The sequence below is a fragment of the Bactrocera oleae genome, chromosome 2 (assembly GCF_042242935.1).
Source record: "Bactrocera oleae isolate idBacOlea1 chromosome 2, idBacOlea1, whole genome shotgun sequence".
NCBI classification, from domain to species: Eukaryota; Metazoa; Arthropoda; class Insecta; order Diptera; family Tephritidae; genus Bactrocera; species Bactrocera oleae.
Genome location: NC_091536.1, coordinates 37,926,615 through 37,953,033, shown reverse-complemented (window position 1 = coordinate 37,953,033; position 26,419 = coordinate 37,926,615). Strand labels below are relative to the sequence as shown.

General features: G+C 35.8%; 1 protein-coding gene across 4 annotated transcripts in view; it reads right to left on the bottom strand.

Moving 5' to 3' along the window:
- Positions 1 to 26,419, bottom strand: part of lovit (loss of visual transmission) — a 232,637-nt gene that overhangs the window by 122,733 nt on the left and 83,485 nt on the right. For all 4 annotated transcript variants that reach the window (XM_070112985.1, XM_036377036.2, XM_036377032.2 and 1 more), the window contains 3 exons: positions 5,448 to 5,720; positions 5,294 to 5,395; positions 5,017 to 5,228 (listed from right to left, as the gene is read on the bottom strand). In XM_070112985.1, coding sequence (XP_069969086.1) covers positions 5,017 to 5,228; positions 5,294 to 5,395; positions 5,448 to 5,720 — 587 coding nt within the window. The remainder of the gene's footprint in view (positions 1 to 5,016; positions 5,229 to 5,293; positions 5,396 to 5,447; positions 5,721 to 26,419) is intronic.

Below are 26,419 nucleotides of genomic sequence, written 5' to 3'. Positions count from 1 at the left end.
GGGCATCATCGCTACATCTTGGGCATGAAAATAAGAGGCGAATGGTGTCCATGTGGCAATTACCGTTGCCTCAACGATCGAACCCTACCATATCGGTACCCAGTTCTATGCATAGAAGATTTCACCGCAAATTTACACGCTTGCTCATCACCCATCGAACTAATTCGATAAGGGCCATTATTGTATTATCTTTAACATTTGCAGTCGATCAGAAACTGGATGTGGTTTTATCCAATGCAATATGATTTCAAAGTCGGTCCAAAATATAATTGTTTCAGATCATGGATTCAACATAGGCGCTAGTCCTGACGGTTCATAAATTGTAAACACCGTGTTGCGAGAAATGATGCAGGCGCAGTACCGTAAATGACGGTGTTAAGTCGAAAAATTTGAATTTGCTCTGAGGGATGCTCTCTCCACACAATAAGCTGACAGTTTCTGTCTTCTTCTGAATGCATGATTATTTGGCGGTACATTTTAGTAATGTGTGCCCTTAAAGCGTACTTATGTAAGCGGAAACGAAGAAGAGTTGAGTACAATTCTTCTTGGATGGTTGGGCCTACCATCAAAACTTCATTTAATTAAATTTGAGAAGAGGTACGACTCTACGCATCTAATGCAACTCGTAATTTTGTTGTTGTGCTCTCCGGCCTCAAAATGCACTGATGCGGAATGAAATAGTATGGCTCACTCTGGATCTTATTATTTGTTGGGCTCGTGTCATCCAGCGCTTTATACTCATTAATGAATTCTAGCTACATTTTACGAAGTCCATCTTTCAATGTTCTCCTCTTCAGGACCTTAAACTACCGAACTGCGGTTTCATGGGAGTGACCGAGTAACTGACGGTCAGCGTTAAGGGATATTCTTACTTAAAGCCTTCCTGAAGGTAATACTTGATTTGTATGAACGAAAAACTTTTCATACTTTTTTTGCTCTGGTGTGAATTTGTTGTCATTTGTTTCTGAACGAAGTTCTTCCAGAACCCAAAATTTTTAGACCAATGAATTGTTTGACGAAGTCTTGTTCAGCTTCGCATAATGTGCTATTTACTTCGGGAGGAGGAGATACACTGCTGACATATTTGCAATACACAATCCATCCCAAAAGAGTTTTCTCTAGCGTTGGTTAATTAGGACCACTTTTAAAATGGCCAACACCTAGCAGATCGAAAAAGGTTTCTGCCCTCAATAACATATAAATCTTTTGGAATTTTTGGAATTCTCTCCGTCAATTCATAATTGTGCAGAATTTTCTAATCATTAACATTGATGTTATAGTCTGGATGATTTGCCGAATTACATCGCATAATCCAGAATTCCGCCGAAAATTTGAAACTATTTACCCGGGAATTAACGCATGCGCTTAATTTTGCCCCGACTTTCGTATTGGAATTTCCAATATACCCGTCGAATCCGCAACTTTTGGGCCTAATCCTCCGTCATAAAGTTTACTTGTTGTTGGTTGCGGAGGAGGTGCAGCAGCAAACAAGACGGGATACTGGTGCAGTAGCGTATGGTGGGATCGTTTGCACACGCGATACTGGATACCGTATGTCCCTTGCGCAAACAATTTATACATAAAGGCACCGATTTGACAAACTCAAACTGTTGCAGTTAAATAATGCTATTGTACTTTGATTTGCACTACTGACACGTCGGCTGAATTGTATTTTCAACAAGCAAAGCTGACTTCGTTCTATCCATAAGTGGGTGCTTCACGTGATTCGCGCTGGCGGCAGCTATAGGTTTCGTCCTCGAACATGATACTCCTTCTGCTGATTGGTGTTGGTACCTACTAATCAAGGTGATTTGGCAATCCTTACACAATGGTAGCTTGTCCTAATCCAGCTGTTCTTCTCACTTAGATTGGGTGGGAGAGTCAACATTTGTCATGACTATATGTGTTATTATCGTACTTGTGGTTTGTTCCTCATCACCCAGCTAGAGCAAGGAGTCATACACACTTCATTGATCCTCGCACGCAATGAAGGTGTTGATGGGTTTTGGATAATTCAAAGCTTAAAATGTTTCGAAATTGTACTGAAAAATATCAAACATTTATTATCGTAAAATTTTTTGATATTTACCAATGCCTTCGAATAATTTTCATCCCTCATTTGAAATGCCTTTACTGTTCCCTGTAAGATTAAGTTTTGGGAGCCTTGAATTGTGAGATGTTATGAAAGATGTTTTGGCAATAGATGTTCTATTCTTTCTTAAAATTGTTTTTATTATAGATTTTGTTGCAACAGTTATGTCCTCTAACTCCCCTCGGCCCTGTTGTCTTCATCAATTTCTTCAGTCTAAAATTGGCAGTCCATTAATTTTTCAGTATGTGAATTTAATATGTCGAGACGACATTCCAATTCGATTGGATCTGAAGACATATGTAGTCTTTGCGAGAAGGCCCGTTTTTATGCTCAAAATGCTACTTTTCACCACCGTCCTTAAACGCTTTAAAGGTTTTAAGTCAATCAACTCTTTACTTGGAGAGATGTTGGCGATAGTTGGCTTTGGATTGCTCATTTTGGCTTTTTTAAATTAAAATTCCGGAAACACGATAACAGTTAGCAACAGATCAGATTAGCATATCTGTAATATTAGGATTCGATTGACGAAAACGAAAAAAAAGTATCGCTCCCGAATTACACGAAAGCCAAGCCGAAAGATATGCAAATGAGCAATAGCAAAATTGGAATTTTTGAAAATTTTGTTTTTTTTTTGAGAAATTATAATTTTCGAGTAAACGAGTAAGCCAAAACACTGAAAGAAGTGTAAAATTTTATTGATTATAGCTTTTTCTTTTTGTAATTTGTTAGATATCGCACCTTTATGAGAACGCTACCGCAAATCCCACAAAGTTAGATATTTTGATCTTTTTTTGAACCGAGCGGCAATTTTGTTTCGTTATATTCTTAAACGGTCTTGTACCTCTATTCCGACACTTTTAGTTAAGGACGCTAATGGCATTTGTTTTTTTTTTCAACGGCACAGAACAGTTTAAATAATTTTTAATTTGCCGCAATATAAAATATATTTTGCAGCACCTTTGGCAGAAAACGTGTGTGACTTCATTTGAACACTCCACTGTATAAGCCGTGCATAAACCAAGTTTTTTTGTCCGCGCCCTAATGAGTAAGTAAATATGTATTTGTTTTAGGATCTTCCCAAGGATAAGGATATATCACAAATGTATTTATGTAAATTTGTTTTATTTTATTTAACACACACTTTAGTTTTTAATTTCGTGTATTTAATTTGTGGTTTTTTTCGCATTCTTTATTTTTTATTTTACCATATATTTACATATATATGTATGTTATTTTATAATTTTTTTACTTGAATTATAACTTTTTCGGATTATACCTTTTACTTGTACTTTTATTTGCTTCCAATATTTGTTTTAGTTAAATTTTTGGTTTTACTTTTGTCACATACACTTGACGAAACCCGAAAAAATAGTAAACAGGCAATTGCCCAAAAATCGAAAAGATAAATTGATGCATTATTAAAATTAATTTTTTTTCCGAAAAGTTGATATACACTTCTTAACTTTTAAGCCAAGCATTAGTAAGTCCCTATTCGGGCGCCATGAAAATTCTCAAGCTTTTTTGAGATTGAATAAAATATTTGGGATGCGCAACTTGATTAAAAGTTGGCTGTGCCTAAACGAATATAAAAACAAGAAAAAACGTTAACTTCGGTTGCGCCGAAGATATAATACCCTTTACAAATACAAAGGCCCTTACAAGAACTTGATTCCGAACGTTCAATTTGTATGGCAGCTATATGATATAGTTATCTGATCTGACCAATTTCTGTGGAGAATAATTTGTTGCCTTAAGCAATAACTCGTGCCTAAATTTCCATGCAAACACTTTACTCCGATCGTTCAGTTAATATGGCAGCTATATGCTATAGTCGTCCGATCTATACAATTTCTTCGGAGATTAGATTAATGCCTTAAATAATAATACATGTCAAATTTCGTGAAGATAGCTCGTCAAATGAAAGAGTTTTCCATACATACACTTGATTCCGATTGTTCAGTTTGTATGGCAGATATATGCTATAGTGGTCCGATATCGGCCGTTCCAACAAATGAGCAGCTTCTTTGTTAGAAAAGGACAGGTGCAAAATTTCAGATCGATATCTCAAAAACTGAGGGACTAGTTCGCGTATATACAGACGGACATGGCTAAATCAACTCAGCTCGTCACGGTGATCATTTATATAATAATATTTACCTTAAATCTATTGGAGATGGGCACAATACCCACTTTTTGAAGATTCTCAAACCACAGGTGCCCCACCTTAATGTGATTCGTTGTGCCAAATTTAAGTTCTGTATCTTAATTTACGACTTAGTTATGGCACTTTATACGCTTTCGATTAATGGCCCTTTGTCGACGTAGCAGTGGTCCGATCCTGCCCATATACAATTACAAGAGTATAAAAATTGGTCAAAAGGTTTCAACATTTTTCTTACGACGTCATTGCGACTTAGTTTCATTCCTACAAAGATATAAAGATATGAAAATAATGTTATGCATTAAATTTGGTTGAAGAGTCAGTGGAATGAGAGTTGTATATTTTAAGCCTTTTAGACGGCCACGGCCACGGCCACGTCCACTTTACAAAAATTTTCAAACCAAACTGCAGTTGTGTATCTTAATTTGCGGCTTAGTTAAGGCACTGTATACTTTCGTTTAACGAAATTATATGGGCGAAAATGCTGCGATTCCCCATATCTACAGTACTCGAATGTATCTAGTATCAAATTTGTTAATTTTTACTCAATTTATCGGTTGCTCGGACGAACCGGCAAATAGCCACCCGGAATTCAATTCTTCTCGTCATCCTGATCACTGACAAATTATATAGACATGTACATACATTCATATATCCATTTCAATTAGTTTTAGTTGTTACAAGCACCGTTAGGCGACAAAACTCTGTTTTGAGAGTAAAAAAGCGATGGTGGATTCACTTTTACTATTTGAAATAAACTTACCTCCTCAGCGTTACACGTTAACTTATTTACTGCACTATATGCTTCCATGTCCTCATTAGTGGTGTTTACTCTTTGATGTTTGTCAATTGTATAATCCGTTATAACCCATAATGGAATTTCTTTAAAGCTTGTTATTGTTAGTGTTACGCAAAAAGTGAATATGAAAGTAACCAAAGTGAACACTGTTTTTATATGACCTCCTAATTTTTGACCTAGAAAAATGTAAAACGCTGATATTAATAAAGCTATGTATATATAATATAACCATTATGAATACCAATTATTGTTGCATCCCAATTGACGGCTCCCATTGAGTACCCCATAAATCCGCCTAGGCCCGCCATTATTGTAAAAGTAGAAAGCCCTTTAACATGATCCTCTACAATTAAATGAAGGTTAAAAACGATTCGATGTTAGATAGAAATTACTACCTGGAAGGCATATGTCCAACAAATATGCTCTAGCTGGGCTTTGGCATGCATCGGCGTCAAAGTCTAATAAGACTGTACCCAAAACAGTAAAAAAGATTCCCCAAGGATGTTTATTCTGTGGTATGGAATGTATTTCATTTTGCGAAGAAGTCACACGATGTGAAACCATATTTGAAGTTTTATTTGTTACATTAATTATAGAAGAGTGTAATTCTTGGTAATCATCACCAAAACAATATCCCAATTGTTCACCATTAGGTATTAAAAGAAGACCTGTTAAAAGAACTCTGACAATTAGTTATAACAATGAGGTATTAACATGAAAAAAAAAACTTATTTTAAAACGTTTGTTTTAATAAGTCTACCTTAACCATTATATGTATGGTTGTATCTACATATAAGATTGGGGTAAGATATGGTATAAAAAGACCTTTGAAATCGAGTACAAAAAGCTTCTAAGTAAGCTGTCAGTACGAGAAAAGTACAGTATGAGAAAAGAGAGAGACACGACCGCGAAAATAAACTACTAAGTATTCAGTTGGTGATTGGTTGCGGTTGAATTATTTTGACCTTTCTTACATTGAGTTGATTAAATGCTTATAGGATTTCAGTAAAATTAACATAATGAACATTTTGTTGTCGGTGTCAATATGAAAATTACCCTTTTGAAGTTGTGATCATTCGAGAGCCATAAAACACTATAACATGAACTATTGATGGTTCAGTAAATGGAACTTTAGATTAGACAATTCTGTGTAAGAATTGCCAGTCATAGAGAGACATGAGCTATAATTTGTAACACAAGGAACTGAAAATAATGTCAAATAATGTGAAACACTCAATATATTTGTCTAGTAGTTCCTGAGATATAAAACTTCACCTAAAAGTTGGCGGTGCCATGACCATTGTTCAACTTTCAAACTTAGTCCTACTTAGCTCTTGCTTTTTCGGGTGTGAATCTCAAAGCTTCAGGCGCATGTATTTATTTACTAAGTTATAGCTATTTTAGTAATTTTCAACATAACCTTTTCGATTACATTCTATATCTATCTCAACTAGTTTTAGATGTTACAAACAACCTTTAGGTGGAAAAGTATTATACTCTTTGATATAGAAGAGCTGCGGATCTCGCTTTCAAACGATACACTTTCCTTCTAGAGCGGTAAAATACCAATTCATAAACCATGAGTACGGATTACATTCTCCAATAATATCTGTATTTTGGAGATGTCAAACTAAAAAAACGTTGGAGAAGCATTTCCATATGTACAATAGAGCGGGACGATTTTTTTTCTAAAAAGTCGCGTATGCGGGAAATGTTCTACGGATCATTCTGAACATCTCTGCGATTTTTAGCGAAGTTTTTTACGGGATTATAACAATTTCTTCATTAGTGTTTGAAATATCCGAGTGAAATTTAATACCAGAATCTTCAGGGAGTCCAGTTCCGTGGCTGTCAGTGATAAGTACATACTAGAGGACTATTCTGCAAAATTACAAGTAAAATAGCTAACTAATTGGTTGTATGGGAGATATGTGATATAGTTGTCCGGTCTGGGCGATTCCGACAAATGTTCAATAGAATCTCAAAATACACCTATGTATTAAATTTCATTCGGATATCTTAAAAACTAACGAAAATATTTTATAATCCCAAAAACAAAATATCGTTGGCTTGTAACCGGTTTTAGACCCATACTTTCTTAGGCAAAGATGTTCAGAATGATCTGTAGAACATTTTACGCATACGCTAGTTTTCCGTTTTTTTGGCTCCCTGTTAATCAACCCTCTCTAATGTACAAATTCAATATAGGAGTCAATTAACATTACGATATATCAATACCAGAAGAAGATGAACTCTGAGTTTCATTAAAATTGACAGATTGACCAATATACTCTTTAATAAGTGAACCGCAAGTTTGGAAATTCTTATATTATGTACAGTAGAAATCCTTTATGGTGAACTTCCATATAATGAAGCTCCCCTTATAATAAATTAATTTTGAAGAAACAGAATTTTCGTTCTACTCTTGGTGTATTTTGGTCTCCTCATAATGAATTTCTACATAGTGAAGTTTACTATATACAAAAAATGAAGTTCTGAACTTTGTTTTATGATGATAAAAACTTTCCACCAAAATTCATTCGATTCAGTGGGGGTCGCGTCAAAGTATTTGTCGATTTGGCATAGAATGACCCACTTTTAAACATTTATTTCTTGTTATTATACAATTATATGCTATTGTTTGTCATAAATCTATATATGGGTGATCCATTTTGAGGCTCCCTAAAGGGAATGTTTATTAATATTTGAAAGAACATTCTTTGGCATTTTTCCTTATAACTGTCGAATGACACGGGTGATGTTTTGCTCCTAGGCCTGAATCGAAGCGGGATTGTCCGGATAGACTTTAGACTTTACATATCCTCACAGCAAAAAGTCTAAAAGTGTGATATCGCACGATCTTGGTGGCCAATCGACCAGCACAAATCGTGAAAACGTGTGTGCTTACCGTGTGTGTTCTCTCAATAAATCCATTGATTGATGCAATGTGTGGGAAAAGGCGCCAAATGTCGCCGAGATCACGAGCTTCAATTTCGGGCATCAATAATCGGTTATCACGTGCGATAACGGTCGCCATAGACAGTTACGTACTTACCGGCATTATTTTTGAAGAATATGGACCGATGATTCTACCGGCCTACAAATCACACCAAACCGTTGTTTTTTCTGGATGAAATGGCAGCCCCTGAATCTCTTCAGGGTGATCTTAGCCCTAAATGCGGGCTGGACGTGGTGTATTCGGTCAAATATTATCCAATAATGAATGCTGGGTCTCAAGGAGGTTGATGTTGCTGCGAATAATACGAAGAGTAGGGCGATTATTTCGACCATAAGTTGAGCGAAGCCCGCGATATATATTTGGGAGCAGTAACTGTGAATCTGCAGGAACAAACACTGACCATAAACACAACTGGTTTCTTTTCTTTCGCAAATCAGACTACCTCTCACATCCGATTGCAACTCGAGTTTGCAGCGATGTCCGACTGTACCGTATATTCAAGCAAGCTCAAAATATGCTGAGTCTGCTGTTTGCCGTCGTTACATAATAAACATATGTGTCCGATTATAATGTAAACAGCCCATGAAAAAATCAAAATTCACCTTTTCCTTTGAACACACCTCTTACATGATTGCAGGGAATTCCTTGTCTGTCACCGCATACTTCTGCTCATGATTGTTAAAAGTTCTTGAGATCAATCATATTGGTGGGATTTGCTGTGAAAGAACAGCTCTAATAGCGTAATCGCTTGCATCCATAGTAATTGCAAATTTTCTGTCAAATTCAGGAAATTTTAAAATTGGATGCGATGAGATAAGTGTATTTAAATTTTCAAAGCTGGCTATATACTTGCACTTGTATAAAGGATCTCACGGATTTATTTTGTTATATTTCTTTAAATATTGTATCATTTGCTAAGCTATTTTAGAGTAATCTTTAATAAACTTTCTTTAATAGCCTGTTATTTGCCTTTCTGTTGTTGGAATTGGTAATTTTTGTATGGTTAAAAAACCAAAACGTTTCCCAAAAATTCGGTATCTCTTTTTAAGAAACTATTTTTATTTGCCAGGATTTTATGGTTATTTTCCTAAAGCTTTGAAATAATTGTTCATAATGAATTTATGTGTTCTTCTAGTGACGTAGAAAATATTAATAGGTCATATAGGTAGACTAAACATATTATATTAATGTGCTCACTTAGGATGTCCTTCATTAATCTCTAAAAAGTTGCTGGAATATTTTTAATACCAAAAGGCATCCTGACGTATTCATTCAGGTCTGCTGACATCACAAAAGCTGTTTGCTCTACATATTTTTCTGCCATTAAGATCTTATTGTAACCTTTCGCTAGATCTATGGTGCTAAAGTACTGTGCTTTACCCAATTCATCTAAAGTTTCATTAATATTTGGCAGGGGATATTTATCGTCAACAGTGATTTGGTTTAACCTCCTGTAATCAACACCAGCCCAAATTTGTTTATACCGGAATATTCTGATTTGTTAGGCACAATCACTATTGGTGAGCTGTATATACTTCGACTTTTCCGTATTATTCCTTCCTTTTCCATTTCCTCGATTTGCCTTTCCGCCTCTTTCGCATGTTTTGGGGGCAATCTGTAATTTCGGGAATTGATTTGCTAATTCGTTGTTGTTCTAATTTCATGAACATCGGTATTCGTATTTGGCAGCTTAAATTAGCTTTTCACATTTTTTTTATAGTTTATTTATTTTTGTCCTTTCTTTTGGGTTTAAATGGTCGAGTTAAATGTTATTAGCTTCACTTTCTTACATTATCTATATGACATGAAAGCTTGACATCATTCCTCAATGCCATTTCTTTGTTTTCAATGTTTATCGTTTTCACAATTTTAAATATAAATTCATTCCCTAGTATAAAGTCGTATGGCTTGTTAAAAACCATTTTCGACCATCGCATTCTAGCATTTGGAGGGTATCTAAATTCTAGTGGGCATGGTGTCCTAACATTTTCGTTCATCACCCTTATTTCTCCATTCAGTATACTCATAATTTTTATACTCTCGCAACCTGTTGCTACAGAGTATAATAGCTTTGTTCACCTAACGGTTGTTTGTATCACCTAAAACTAATCGAGTTAGATATAGGGTTATATATATACAAATGATCAGGATGAAGAGACGAGTTGAAATCCGGGTGATTGTCTGTCCGTCCGTCCGTCTGTCCGTCCGTGCAAGCTCTAACTTGAGTACAAATTGAGATATCTTTTTGAAACTTGGTAGACATGTTTCTTGGTATCGTGAGACGGTTGGTATTGCAGATGGGCGTAATCGGACCACTGCCACGCCCACAGAACGCCATTCATCAAAAACAAATATATTGTCAAAACTAATTTAATTGTGCATATCTCCTAAACCGCTAATGCTATATTAACAAAATTCACTGCGAGCAAATGTTTTTAGCTCTTCTATTATCGGTGTGAAAATAGTTGAAATCAGGTGGCAACTCCGCCCACTCCCCATATAACGGTACTGTTAAAAACTACTAAAAGCGCGATAAATCAAACACTAAACACGCCAGAGACACTAAATTTTATCTCTGTAATGTTATGAGATGAATTTATAGGAACCGCGTTCAAAATTAGACAGTGGGCGTGGCACAGCCCACTTTTAGGTGAAAACCCATATCTCGAGATCTGCTTAACCAATTTCAACAAAATTTGGAACATAACGTTCTTCTCATATTTCTATGTTATAGTGCGAAAATGGGCGAAATCGGACTACAACCACGCCTATTTCCCATATAACACCATTTTAAATTCCATCTGATTCTTTCACTTTCCACTATGCATATCAAGCAACAATGATAATATCGGGGTAAAACTTTGCGTGAATAATACGTTTAAAGTATGCCACCTTGTGATCAAAAATTGTCTAAATCGAACCAAAACTGTTCAAGCCCCTAAGTACTAAATATGTGGACCCCAGTGCCTATAGTTGACCTTCTACCGAAAATATCAGCCAATTCACAAAGAAATCTCAAACGGGTATACCATTTGACGTTGCGAGAGTATAAAATGTTCGGTTACATCCGAACTTAGCCCTTCCTTACTTGTTTAATTTATTTTTAACTGGTAAATTATACTTTTCGAAATTGATTCTTTTTATTACGCTTGTGATAGAGCCTGGGTCTACTAATTCTTATTAAATAGAGTAAGTGAAATAAATAGTAACAGTGAAACAGTATATTGATTTTTCGAGTCTAATTGGTAAAAAACTCCCCGTTGTTATTTGTTTCCTTTCTTCTACTCTACTGACTCATAGCGTCAACCTTCATAGGTGTTAGGCCCTTTGAGCGTCTTGATTGCCCAAGTGCCATTCTGTACAGTTTGCCTAGCAGAATACCGTAACTATTATTACGATATTGAATATTTTGACCTGAGTTTCCTGAATTAGTTTGTCGGTGGGGATTAAGATAAGAGACGAAAACCTTCTGCTGCTAGTAAAGTCAAAAGCAATAGCCGATCGTTTTGTGCGTACAAAAGAATTGCCGGGAATATGCTCAATCTCATGCAAATTGCACACTAGTCTAAATACTGTCAAGTGAACAATCTTTGCCCCCTGCTTTAACAATATCTCAAATTAAGAAATAATTAAAAAGTTAAACGCCCAAAACGTAATAGATGTCTACAAATTAAAAAAAAAACGTAAATGGTACCCTTTTACTTAGCGGAGTAGTGCTGCTATCATTTGACCTTCACAAACTAGTAAAATCGACGTTTCATGGTACTCTCTTAAGATAACCCAATGTGCAAATTACGCTGATCCACGCATCCTCTTTACAGACTGCTCAAAGTTCATTCAGCAAAAAAAAAATACTAAAAATAAAAACACGAAACAAATGCTCCATGAGCGAAGCAAAGCAACACTACAAAAAACCATCTCCAATACAACCACATCACACACCTACGCTGCATTGGTATCAGCAACTCGCGATAATCGTTCGAACACGCCAGTAAACAGAAACACAAACAATTCAACAGCTGAATCAGCAAACGTCACTCTCACAAAACATAACATCTACAACTATAGACAACAACAAAGCAACGAATTAATTAATCCTCAACCAACTACTTCAAAAATAATTCTCAATACAGAAATTCACAAAATCAAAAGTCTAAACTCAATCGAAACACTCATTAGAGTTTACATGAATAATCACTAAAAACGAAACAGAAACAACAAATAAAAAAATTAATTTTACAGATAACATCAAGCTCACATGATTTATACAAAGATGTTTAACAAAAAAAATAAATAAGTAAAATAAAAAAAAACGACGACAACTACGACCAACTAATTCTACTAATAAAAAACAAAAACCCTGACATTATCTGCATCCAAGAAACACATTTACCTCTAAGCACAAGCAGTACAACAACTCAATAACACTCGCAATAAAAATTCATTTAAATCTAAACTTTACCGTAGTAAACCAATACATTCCACCTTGCCAACCTTTCACAAAAAATGACTTAACATCGATTATTTACCAAGTAAATTCTCATATAATCATGACAGGTGACTTCAATGCGTGGATCCCACTATGGGGATCAAATAAAACAAATAGTAGAGGAAACAATGCTATTTTCAGGCGCACAGTGAAGGAAGCAAAAAAAGCAAGCTTTGAAAAATGTACAGCCTCCATATCACCGGCATCAACACCAAAGAAAATATGGGCTGACATAAAATCGTTAACAGGAGTCCCCTATACAGTAGTCAAAGCCTACTTACCTCTTCAATAGAAATAGCAAATTCCTTTGCAGAAACGTGGTCAAATTACTCAAATGACTCAAATTTTTCGTCAGAGTACAAGGCTGCGAAAAAGTCCCTATAGCCAAATCTTACATTTTTCAGCCAACATCAAAAACAGCAATTAATCTAGATTCTGAAATCATTTTTATAGAATTGGAGCTAGCTCCACAGCATTCAAAGGAGAACACCCCAGAATATGACAGAATATCCTACCCCATGCTCAATAATCTTCCCACCGACGCAAAAATACAACTCCTACACACCTTTAACAATATATTCGATTTTAGCCGCTATCCTCACACATGGCGCTCTGCAATCGTTTTACCTATACCCAAACCCAATAAACCTACAAATGAAATTTGGGGATACCGCCTAATCTCTCTGTTGCCATGCATGAGTCAAATTTTCGAAAAAATTTTGGCTAAAAGACTAATGTGGTTTTTAGCCCATAACAAATTAATAAGTCATAATCAGGTGGCATTCAAAAGCAAGCAAAGCACGATAGACTCTCTGCTTTACATTCAACATTACGCGTCAAACGCTCTTTCGGCAAAAAATCATGTCACTGTATTATCGACAGACTTTGAAATGGCGTTTGTGTCGTGTAGGAATGATACAATACGTCACAGCTTAAAAAGTGGGGCGTTGGTCAGAAAACCTTTAACATCACAAAGGCCTTCATGACAAATCGCAATTTTCGCGTAAGAATAAATAATACCTTGTCAAACCATCTCAACCTATACAATGGTATTCCACAAGGATCACCCCTTTCAGTAGTATTATTTATCATAGCATTTGAACAAGTATCAAATATAATATTGTACTAAAATATAATATAAAAGTATAAACCTTTCGCTTTATGCAGACAATGATATAATTTTCACTAAAATCAAATATATAAAAATTGTAAATAACATATTTTTAAACATATTAACAAAACTACAAAAACTATTACACATCTGCAAAAAAACCAATATGTTCAAAAAAAAACCTATCGAAATTGTAAATGATCTAAAAATATTAGTAATTATTTTCGGTTAAAGATTTACATTTAGAAAACAATGTATTATCATAAGATAAAATCAAATATCTTACATCAAATAATTTTTTAAAAATATTCATACACTAACAAACGTCACTAGAGCACTAATACTATCAAAAATCGATTATGGACCCAACTTACGGATGGTGCGCCACCAACACCAACATTAACGAAATAAATGCCCCATACCACCAGGCAGTGCGCCGTAGCATCAACGCTTTTCCAACATCTCCTGTAAAATGCGTCCTAGCGGAGGCCGGACTACCATCCATAAAAGACAGACTGCGTTATGCCACCTACAAACTCATCCCAAAACTTGTTAACTCAAAAAATAAAATCTTAAATACGGAATTTATTAACGCCTTTACCCAGAAACGCAATTATAAAAAAAATCAACTATCCGCAGATGTGTCAGTTATTACAAAATGCTACAAATCAGTAAGCACGGCACAAAAGCAAAAACCACCCAAAAATCCCCGTGGATGCTTGAGTCATCGAGCTACGATATCACCACAAAAATAATAAATACGATGTTAACCCTGTCATTCATCGAAAATTATTCCACGACCTATCGGTTTCATATAAAAATCAAAATTGGACTATGATATTCACGGATGGCTCCAAAACCGAGTTTACAACAACATTTGCCATAGTTCATGAAGACGGATCATTGATCGCCGGAAGTATACTCGAACTATATTGTTCGATATTTACAGCGGAAGCGACAGCCATTGAACAAGCATTAGATTTTGCAAGCCACAACAAAGGGAAATCAGCACGGACATGCTATCACCGTTATCAAAGCGGTGCAAAACATTTACAACAACAATCCCTTATTAAACAACATCAGAAATTGTCTTCCTAGATACAGAAAAAAAAACCAAACCGATATGGACACCAAGTCTTATAGGTATCAGCGGAAATGAATTAGCCGACTCAGCCTCACGTTCCGCAGGCACATCAGCGTACCTAAATTTTCACGCAACTGAACCAAAAGATTTGTCAAATTACATTGCCATTGCAATACCCCCATCGATACATCATATTAAATCCAAAGGACAAAATACCCAAAAACAACCCCAAGGCCGCAGTCTACAATAATGGTTCGCCTACGAATAGGCCACAGTAAATTGACACACGAACACCTCTTAACAGGAACTTCCAAAAAACCAATGCCCTTCTGCAACGGATTATTATCCAGAGACCACCTATTACACGACTGCCAAAAACTAAAATCCACGCGAGAAAGAATCTTCGGGCAAGTTCCTACAACCATCATATAAGCAAACATCGAATTCATAAACCAATTTTTTTTACTCTCGCAAAGTCAAATAGTATACTCGTTTGAGATTTCTTTGCGGAGTGACCGATATTTTCGGTAGAAGGTTAACTATAGGCACTGGGGTCCACATATTCAGTACCTAGGGGCGTGAATAGTTTTGGTTCGATTTAGACAGTTTTTGGTCACAAGGTGGCATACTTTAAACGTATTATTCACGCAAAGTTTTACCCCGATTAAATCATTGTTGCCTGATTTGTATACTGGAAAGTAAAAAAAAATAGATAAAATTTAAAATGGTGTTATATGGCAGAGGGGCGTAGTTGTAATCCGATTTCGCCCACTTTCGCACTATAACATAGAAATATGAGAAGAATATTATGTACCGAATTTGGTTGAAATCGGTTGAGCAGATCCTAAGATATGGGTTTTTACCTAAATGTGGGCGGTGCCACGCCCATTCTCTAATTTCGAACGCGGCTACTATAAAGTCAGCTCATACGATCCCTGTGTTAAAATTTAATGAATCTGGCGTGTTTAGTGCTTAATTTATCTCGCTTTTAGTAGTTTTTAACAGTACCGTTTTATGGGGAGTTTATTAAATATTCCCTTATTATGCGTATTTACACAAATGTGGTAATCACACATACATTCATAAGTACACGTACGCTGATGCTTGATTCTTCTTGCCCCGCACAAGCAATGACTTTTGTCCACACTTTTTGCTTTTTGCGAGAAGCAAGTTGAACGATCGCAACCAAGAAGGGGAACGTTAACTTCAGTTGCGCCGAAGCTATAATACCCTTCACATATACAAAGCGTCTCAGAAGTTTCCTTCTGGGTGTTACAAATTTCGTGGCAAACCTAATATACCATTTTCAGGGTATAAAAAGATTATTAATAAACTAGACGGTAAGCCGCAACGTACGGCAATTATTTGTAGTTTTTTTAATCAAATTAGCAAATACATAATTGGCGCAGTCGACGTTCCGCGGCCCAGTTGGGAAACAAAAAAAAATAAATAACAAATAAGGAAGGGCTAAGTTCGGATGTAACCGAACATTTTATACTCTTGCAAATTCAAATGGTATACTCGTTTGAGATTTCTTTGTGGATTGACTGATATTTTCGGTAGAAGGTTAATTATAGGCACTGGGGTCCACATATTCAGTACCTAGGGGCGTGAATAGTTTTGGTTCGATTTAGACAGTTTTTGGTCACAAGGTGGCATACTTTAAACGTATTATTCACGCAAAGTTTTACCCCGATTAAATCATTGTTGCCTGATTTGTATACTGGAAAGTAAAAAAAAATAGATAAAATTTAAAATGGTGTTATATGGCAGAGGGGCGTAGTTGTAATCCGATTTCGCCCACTTTCGCACTATAACATAGAAATATGAGAAGAATATTATGTACCGAATTTGGTTGAAATCGGTTGAGCAGATCCTAAGATATGGGTTTTTACCTAAATGTGGGCGGTGCCACGCCCATTCTCTAATTTCGAACGCGGCTACTATAAAGTCAGCTCATACGATCCCTGTGTTAAAATTTAATGAATCTGGCGTGTTTAGTGCTTAATTTATCTCGCTTTTAGTAGTTTTTAACAGTACCGTTTTATGGGGAGTTTATTAAATATTCCCTTATTATGCGTATTTACACAAATGTGGTAATCACACATACATTCATAAGTACACGTACGCTGATGCTTGATTCTTCTTGCCCCGCACAAGCAATGACTTTTGTCCACACTTTTTGCTTTTTGCGAGAAGCAAGTTGAACGATCGCAACCAAGAAGGGGAACGTTAACTTCAGTTGCGCCGAAGCTATAATACCCTTCACATATACAAAGGCTCTTTACAATAACTTGATTCCGATCGTTCAGTTAGTATGGCAGCTAAATGCTATAGTGATCTGATCTGAGCAATTTCTGCGGAGTCTTAAACAATAACTCGTGCCTAATTTCGTGAAGATACCTCGTCAAATAAAAAAGTTTTCCATCCAAACAATTTATTCCGATCGTTCAATTATTATGGCAGCTATATGTTATAGTCATCCGATCTATACACTTTCTTCGGAGATAGGGTTATTGCCTTAAATAATAGTCCATGCCAAATTTCGTGAAGATACCTCGTCAATTAAAAGAGTTTTCCATACAGGCACTTGATTCCGGTCGTTCAGTTTGTATGACATCTATATGCTATAGTGATCTGAATCTAATGAACAATTTTTTCGGAGATTATATTGTTGCTTTAGGTAATAGCTCATGTTATTTTAGAAAATAACTGATGCCTAATTTTGTAAAGATATTGCGTCAAATAAAAAAGTTCTCCATATAAGCACTTGATTGCGATTGTTCAGTTTGTATGGCAGCTACATACATGCTATAGTGGTCCGATATCAGACAGACGGACTGACGGACATGGCTAAATCAACTCAGCTTATCATACTGATCATTTATGTATATATTTTATAGCGTCTCAGAAGTTTCCTTCTGGGTGTTACAAACTTCGTGGCAAACCTAATATACCATTTTCAGGGTATAAAAAGATTATTAATAAACTAGACGGTAAGCCGCAACGTACGGCAATTATTTGTAGTTTTTTTAATCAAATTAGCAAATACATAATTGGCGCAGTCGACGTTCCGCGGCCCAGTTGGGAAACAAAAAAAAATAAATAACAAATAAGGAAGGGCTAAGTTCGGATGTAACCGAACATTTTATACTCTTGCAAATTCAAATGGTATACTCGTTTGAGATTTCTTTGTGGATTGACTGATATTTTCGGTAGAAGGTCAACTATAAGCACTGGGGTCCCCTTGTTTAGTACTTAGGGGCTTAACCAGTTTTGGTTCGATTTAGACAATTTTTGGTCACAAGGTGGCATACTTTAAGCGTATTATTCACGCAAATTTTTACCCCGAAATTATCATTGTTGCTTGATATGCATAGTGGAAAGTGAAAGAATCAGATGGAATTGAAAATGGTGTTATATGGGAAACAGGTGTGGTTGTAGTCCGATTTCGCACATTTTCGCACTATGACATAGAAATATGGAAATAACGTTATGCACCGAATTTAGTTACTGCGGTGCCACGCCCACTGTCTAATTTTGAACGCGGTTCCTATAAAGTCATCTCATACCATCCCAGAGCTAAAATTTAATGTTTCTGGCGTGTTTAGTGCTATATTTAACGCGCTTTTAGTAGTTTTGAACAGTACCGCTATATGGGGAGTGGGCGGAGTTGCAACCCTATTTCAACTATTTTCACACTGTAGGCAGGGGTTCTAAAAACATTTGCTCCCAGTGAATTTGGTTATTATAGCTTTAGCAGTTTAGGATATATGCACATTAAACTTATTAGGGGCGGAACCACGCCCACTTTTAAAAAAAATTTTACTTGCAGATGCCCCTCCCTAATGTGATCCTTTGTACCAAATAACAGTCTTGTATCTTATTGTGGAGCTTAGTTATGGCAATTTACTTGTTTTTGATTAATGGCGACAGACAGACGGTCGGACGGACAGACAGTCACCCGGATTTCAACTCGTCTCTTCATCCTGATCATATATATATATATAACCCTATATCTAACTCGATTAGTTTTAGGTGATACAAACAACCGTTAGGTAAACAAAACTATTATACTCTGTAGCAACAAGTTGCGAAAGTATAAATAAAGTAAAAACAAAATTACGTGCTGTGATTTCAAAATTTTAATTTAATTATTATTTTAAATATCGGCATTGGAAGATAAACACAAATTCTATAATGTAGCAGCAAGCAATTCATCAACTTAAAAGTAAACGCAAATTCAGCAAATTGTAATATAGCGAAGGCGCAGAAAAGTAAAAGCTTAATAGAACTTTTTCAAAAAGGAAATTTTAGTGGAAAAATCAAAGAACTGAACACAATCGTTTAAAAAGTGATATATACAAGTATATATATATATAATATAAAGAAACAAAAAAAAAACCAAAAGTAAACAAAGAAACCAGTGTGATTCCTGAGATTTTCCTGCTGAAAACCGTAGACCAGTCGAAATAACTGCAAGAGAAGAGTTTTATAATAAGTGTGGCAGCTAGCAACAGTAGCAGTAAGGGCAACAGCAAGAACAACAGCAGCAGCAAAGGGAGCAGCAACAACATCAATAAGGTAAAGACAAACACATACACAAAATAGGCTTGCACAGCCAATAATACAAAAATAGATATTAAACTTAAGTACAAAAGATATATAATATAAAAAAAATTTTATATTGGTAAAGTAAAAAGTTCGTTCGGGTTTTTATTGATTTTTCAAAAGATGATAACTTTGTGTGTATTTGTCCGATTTAAGTCAAGTATGTGCCGTTTTGTTCATAAACTTGTTGCCAACGAGATGCCAACTTCATTATACCCCTCTCGTAGAAGGCTGCATCCCTATTGGCAAAAAACACGGAGAGCCAATTTTCACAGGCCTCTCTTAGGGCCAACTTCTCACCATTAAGCGCGTTCGCCATGAACAGGAAAATATGGTAATCACTTGGTGCCAAGTCCGGACTATAAGGTGGGTGCATTAGGACCTCCCATCCGAGCTCCCGGAGCTTCTGGCGCATCACCAAAAACGTGTGTGACCTGGCGTTGTCCTGATGGAACACAATTCAGCCTCTGTTGATCAAAGATAGCCTCTTCTGGATGAGTGCTGCCTTCAAGCGGTCCAGTTGTTGGCAGTAGAGGGCCGACTTTAGCGTTTGGCCATAGGGGAGCAGCTCGTAGTAGAGGATTCCTTGCCAATTCCACCAAACACACAGCAAAACCTTCCTGGCCGTCAATCCGGTCTTGGCCACCGTCTGGGCCGCTTCCCCGAGCTTTGACCACGACCGTTTGCGCTCGATGTTGTCGTAAATGACCCATTTTTCATCGCCAGTCACAATCCGCTTCAGAAACGGGTCGATGTTGTTGCGATTCAGCAGTGATTTGCAGATGGAAATTCGGTACATCATGTTTTTTTGCGTTAGTTCGTGTGGCACCCAAACATCGAGCTTCTTTTTGAATCCAAGGTTATTCAAATGGTTCCCAACGGTTTTCTGGCTTATCTATAGTTCCTCAGCAATTAAATAAGTGCTCACGTGACGGTCTGTTTCCACTATTTTCATGATCATCGAAATTACCGGAACGGAACCTAGGAAACCACTTTGTGCTACACGTTCGTTTACAGTATCGGGCCCATAAACTAAATTAATTTTTTCAGTCGCTTTGGCTGCTTTTTAGCCTTGATCGAAGAAAAATTGTAATATATAACGAATTTTCTCTTTGCTGGTCAATCAATCGAAGAACTGTCAAAGACAAACTTTTGGCGCGAATAAACACGTTTTCAGCGCCGTATAGTATGACATGATGCGACACGTAACACTAATACTATGAACAATAACGCCATCTCTTAGATAAAAACCGAACGAACTTTTTACTTTACCTAATATATGCCAAACGTAATGAACATCAGATTCATCACACAAAACCATTTCTCCGAAAAACAATTATTTTATATGTTGTGGTTTGTACTACAAATTTAAGAAAATTAAAATAAATCAATGAAAAAAACAATTGTTGCATAATTTTGAAAGTAAAATAAAAAGACCAAGTGAGGAAAATAATGGCAGAGCAAATAGAACTGCTAACTTGATGCTTAGCATCTTTAACGCAGACAACTGCGCCAAATGCAGCAAATAATCAATTGACAAAGACTCGAAAAGGACTTAAAATATCTAGCTCCTTTCGAAGGTAATGTAAAACAAGTAAGGAAGGGCTAAGTACGGATGTAACCGAACATTTTATACTCTCGCAAAGTCAAATGGTATACTCGTTTGAGATTTCTTTTGGAATTTGGTTGAAATCACTGACTAATTTTGAACGCGGTTCCTATAAAGTCATCTTATACCATCCCAGAGATAAAATTTAATGTCTCTGGCGTGTTTATTGCTTGATTTATCGCGCTTTTAGGAGTTTTTAACAGTACCGTTATATGGGGAGTGGGCGGAGTTGCCACCCGATTTCAATTATTTTCACACTGTAGCTTAAGGTTCTAAAAACATTTGCTTCCAGTGAATTTGGTTATTATAGCATTAGCGGTTTAGGAGATATGCACATAAAATCTATTAGGGGCGGGACCACGTCCACTTTAAAAACAAAATTTTAGTTGCAGTTGCCCCTCCCTAATGTGATCCTGTGTACCAAATTACAGTCTTGTATCTTGTTGTGGGGCTTAGTTATGGCAATTTATTTGTTTTTGAATAATGGCGTTTTGTGGGCGTGGCAGTGGTCCGATTACGCCCATCTGCAATACCAACCGTCTCACGCTACCAAGAAACATGTCTACCAAGTGTCATAAAGATATCTCAATTTGTATCCAAGTTAGAGCTTGCACGGACGGACGGACGGACGGACAGACAGTGACCCGGATTTCAACTCGTCTCTTCATCCTGATCATTTATATATATATAACCCTATATCTAACTCGATTAGTTTTAGGTGATACAAACAACCGTTAGGTGAACAAAACTTTTATACTCTGTAGCAACAGGTTGCGAGAGTATAAAAATTGCCATCTTTCATTGAAGCTATTGACAGAGTACGAAGGGACCCAGTAGGTATAACAGAATATAGTGCATTAAACGAAAATGGTGACACTATGAGAGAAATTTTTTCGGGAAATTAATTCAGCGAATAAAACAATTAGCATCACTGATTTTTATATTCAGTGTAATTGACAGAAATGACTAATGAAATCTATATATTTATTGGATTAGATGAAGGTAATCTAAATTCTCATCTAAAAATAGTGGGAAAGAATTTTTAAGTTAATTCCAGAAATAATGGTATTAGCAATAAAAATTGTCACAACAAAGAAATACTGTTTAGCAAAACAGATTAGTTTCAGGGCAATAACGTCCACAACAAAATCAAAGTGACAATATCGTCCACAAAACCATAATTCCCCTGGGCAACAATATGTCCACGGACAACGTCAAATTAATTTTTATGGACCACAATTCAATCAAACAAGACAGCCATCGCAGCAAAGTCGTCCAAACTATTCAAAACAAATTTAATAACATTTTTTTTCCCATTATAGAAATTTTTATTGAACTCTGTGTCTTAGAGTACGACATACATAACACTTAACAACTATTTATTGTCGATAAAATACACATCTTAAAAAGTTTCACTTTAAAAACTGAAAACAATATTTTGTAACCGTTGAGTCATTTTGATTCGTTTTTGCGAGCCATGAAAAATGTTTAGAATCGTAAAATATTTTAAATCGACAAGCACTATGTTGCCATTTCTGTCTTTTTTTCTGTGTTTGCGGGTTTGCCGGGTTGACACTTTTCCCTTCCAAAAGGAACATCAGAAAATTGTTCAATTTCTGATTTTTAGCTTTTGCCACCGTCGCGAAAAGATGCTTGAAGGCAAATGTCTGTGGGTCCATCGCCGTTTAGATGAGGTTTGCCACTGCTGCTGCCACAGGCTCTTGGTTTTTTGGTTCTCTCCCCTTTTTTTACTTTTGAAGACGGCACTGAAAGCTGGTACATAGGCGGCATGCTGGCTAATACTTCAGAAGCATCACTTGATATCGTTCGGAAAGCACTTATTACTCGGATGGCAGAGAGCCTATGCACTGCGTTTATTGGTCTAGCATATGATTTTATATCTAGCGCTTGTATCCATATTGGTGCTGCATATAATATCACCGAACTCATTGCTTTAACAATCGGAATGAAGTGCTTGTATGAAAAACTCTTTCATTTGACGAGAAATCCTCACGAAATCTGGCATGGATTATTATTTAAGGCAACAAATCATTCTCCGAAGAAATTATTCAGATCAGGTGACTATAGCATATAGCTGCCATACAAACTGAACAATCGGAACCAAGTGCTTGTAGGGAAAACTCTTTCATTTGACGAGGAATCTTCTCGATATCTGGCGTGGATTATTATTTAGGGCAACAATTTAATTTTCGAAAAAATTATTTAGATCGGGTGACTATAGCATATGGTTGCCATACAAACTGAACAATCGGAATGAAGTGCTTGTATGAAAAACTCTTTCATTTGACGAGAAATCCTCACGAAATCTGGCATGGATTATTATTTACGGCAACAATTTAATCTGCGAAGAAATTGTAAAGATCGGATGACTATAGCATATAGCTGCCATACAAACTGAACAATCGGAATCTAGTGCTTGTATGAAAAACTCTTTCATTTGACGAGAAATCCTCACGAAATCTGGCATGGATTATTATTTACGGCAACAATTTAATCTGCGAAGAAATTGTAAAGATCGGATGACTATAGCATATAGCTGCCATACAAACTGAACAATCGGAATCTAGTGCTTGTATTAGAAACTCTTTCATTTGACGAGGAATCCTCACGAAATTTGGCGTGGCTTTTTATTTAAGGCATCAATTTAATCTCCGAAGAAATTATTTAGATCGGGTGACTATAGCATATGGCTGCCATACAAACTGAACAATCGGAATCAAGTTCTTGTATGGAAAACTCTTTTATTTGACAAAGGAATCTTCTCGAAATTTGGCATGGATTATTATTTAAGGCAACAATTTATTCTCTGAAGAAATTATTCAGATCGGATGACTAATGCATATAGCTGCCATACTAACTGAACAATCGGAATCTAGTGCTTGTATGGGAAACTCTTTCATTTGACGAGTTATCTTCACGCAATTTGGCACGGATTATTATTTAAGGCAACAATTAAATCTCCGAAGAAATTATTCAGATCGGGTGGCTATAGCATATAGCTGCTATACAAACTGAACAATCGGATTCAAGTGCTTGTATGGAAAACTCTTTCATTTGACGAGGAATCCTCACGAAATTTGGCGTGGATTATTATTTAAGGCAATAATCTAATCGCAGAAGAAATTGTATCGATCGGATGACTATGACATGTAGCTGCCATATTAACTGAACGATCGGAGTAAAGTGCTTGCATGGAAAATTTTTTTATTTGACGAGGTACCTTCACGAAACTAGATACGAGTTCTTGCTTAAGGCAACAAATTATTCTCCGCAGAAATTGGTCAGATCAGATCAAATCACTATATCATATAGCTGCCATACAAATTGAACGTTCGGAATCAAGTTCATGTAAGGGGCCTTTGTATTTGTGAAGGGTATTATAGCTTCGGTGCAACCGAAATTACCATTTTTTCTTGTTTTTTTCCTCAAATATTCAATTTTTTCTTTATTTATGCCGGTATTTTCTTCGGCTGGTACTTCAGAGAGTTCTTCCTCCAAAGTAATTTTGTTTAGATAATTTTCTTTATTGTCGGTATTACCATCGGCTGGCGTTGTCGAACTTTCTTGTTCCACATTATATTTTTTATTTTTAATATAATATATTCATTGTGCTGGCATAAGTCTTCAGCTGGCGCTTTAGGAGTCTGTTCTCCCAAAGTAATTATATTTCCTTTAATGTTGTCATCTTTTATATTTCCTTTACTCTCATGTTGCTCAGATTCATTTCCTAAGCTAAATACTTGTATGTCTTCTTCCTTTTAATTATTTATTATCATCTTTTTTTCTTTCATGTTGATCACTGCATTAATTTGTTTCAGAAATTTGTATCCAATTAAAAAGTCTGCTTCTAAATTTTCGATTTCGTAAAAAATTTGTCTTTTTCCAAATAGAGTAATAAAATGATAATAACGTATTATCGAAAATCCATTAATTGTTTTTACTCTTTTATATATATTTAATTCGTTTCTATTCTTATAAATTCCTGATTTTATATAGCAACATGTTGCTCCCGTATCTACTAGTATTTTAAAGTTTTGGCCATTAACCCTGTCATGGCACAGTTAGTTTTGATCTAAAAAATTATCCTGTTTAATATTATTTATCTTTTGTGTTTTACTTGGTAGTTGATTACTTAGTTGTACGCTGGCATATGGTCGTTTATCTGTAGTATTTATGCTTGTATAATGTACATTATTATTTACGTTATAATGTGGTCGGTCTTGGATTTGAGTACTTGGATCGACATCCATAGGGATAAGCTTTGCCTGAATGTTTTGTTGTAAGGGCCTTTGATTGTAGCCTCTTTCAAATTGGGTTTGTGGACACCGTAAATTATTATTGAAATTTTCGTTTTTGATGTTAGTATGTTGTCTGTAATAAATCGAATTTTTCCCGAATTATGATGCGAAAATTGCTCGCATATTATTTGATTCTAATTCTTGTGCTTTTGCCAATGCATTTGGCAAATCACTTGGTGATAGTGAAAATAATATATTTGCTAAATTTCCATTTAGACCTGTTATAAATATACGCAACGTATCCCGCCTATTTTTTGCGTTTAATTCTTTAGTTACGGCACTATGCGATCCGTAAGTCATTATCGTTTTATTAATTAGTAAAGTTAATTTTTCATTAACCATATTAAAGTATTCAATTATTGAATAAGTGCCCTGTCGCAAAATGCTCATCTCCTGTTCGATAATATGAGCTGGTCAGTTGTCCGCGTAAGCAAAATCGAGTCGTGCCAAAATGCCATCGAAATTAAGAACCGTTCCGTGATTGGATAAAATGTCATTAGCATCGTTTGTAGCTTTATTTCTTAGTATAGTTAATGCAGCAAAATATCGACGGCTGCCCCTTACATATGAGCTCATTGCGTTATTGGCTGATTCCCTCCAGCTAACGTATTTAGTTTGTTTTCCATTAAATTCTGGTAGTGACTTGACCACCTCAAACGACTCATCACTATTGATATGTGGATCGATCACTTCTATTTTATAATCAACGACTGCAGTTGACTGTGTTAAATCCTGTAGTTGCCTTCGCAACTCCTCTACCTCTAATCTAAGAGAAGCAATTGTTGCAGTTATTAGTCTAGCAATAAGATTCTCGTTCTCACTATTTAGAGCCATTTTTTATTATTTTAGTTTTTGTGTGTTTTAAATATGGGCAAGATTCAGTTATATGGTTGCCATTAGTGTACTTGAATTATTTCCCATTTAAAAAAATTTTCTTCTATGAAAGGATGCTTTTGATTTTTAATACTGTTGTAACGTCTTCCTTTTTCGCATACCCTAATCATAGCTATTTTTTCAGATACTATTGTATCCCTTTTGTAATAGTCCTTAACTGTTGCTACTTTGTTTTTTCCTATGTATTTAAAAACTGCCCTCATACATTTAATTTTATATTTTTTAGATGGGTCATCTTTTAGTAAAAAATTTTTGGAAGGATTTTCGATTTTCTCTAAGTTTTGAACTATT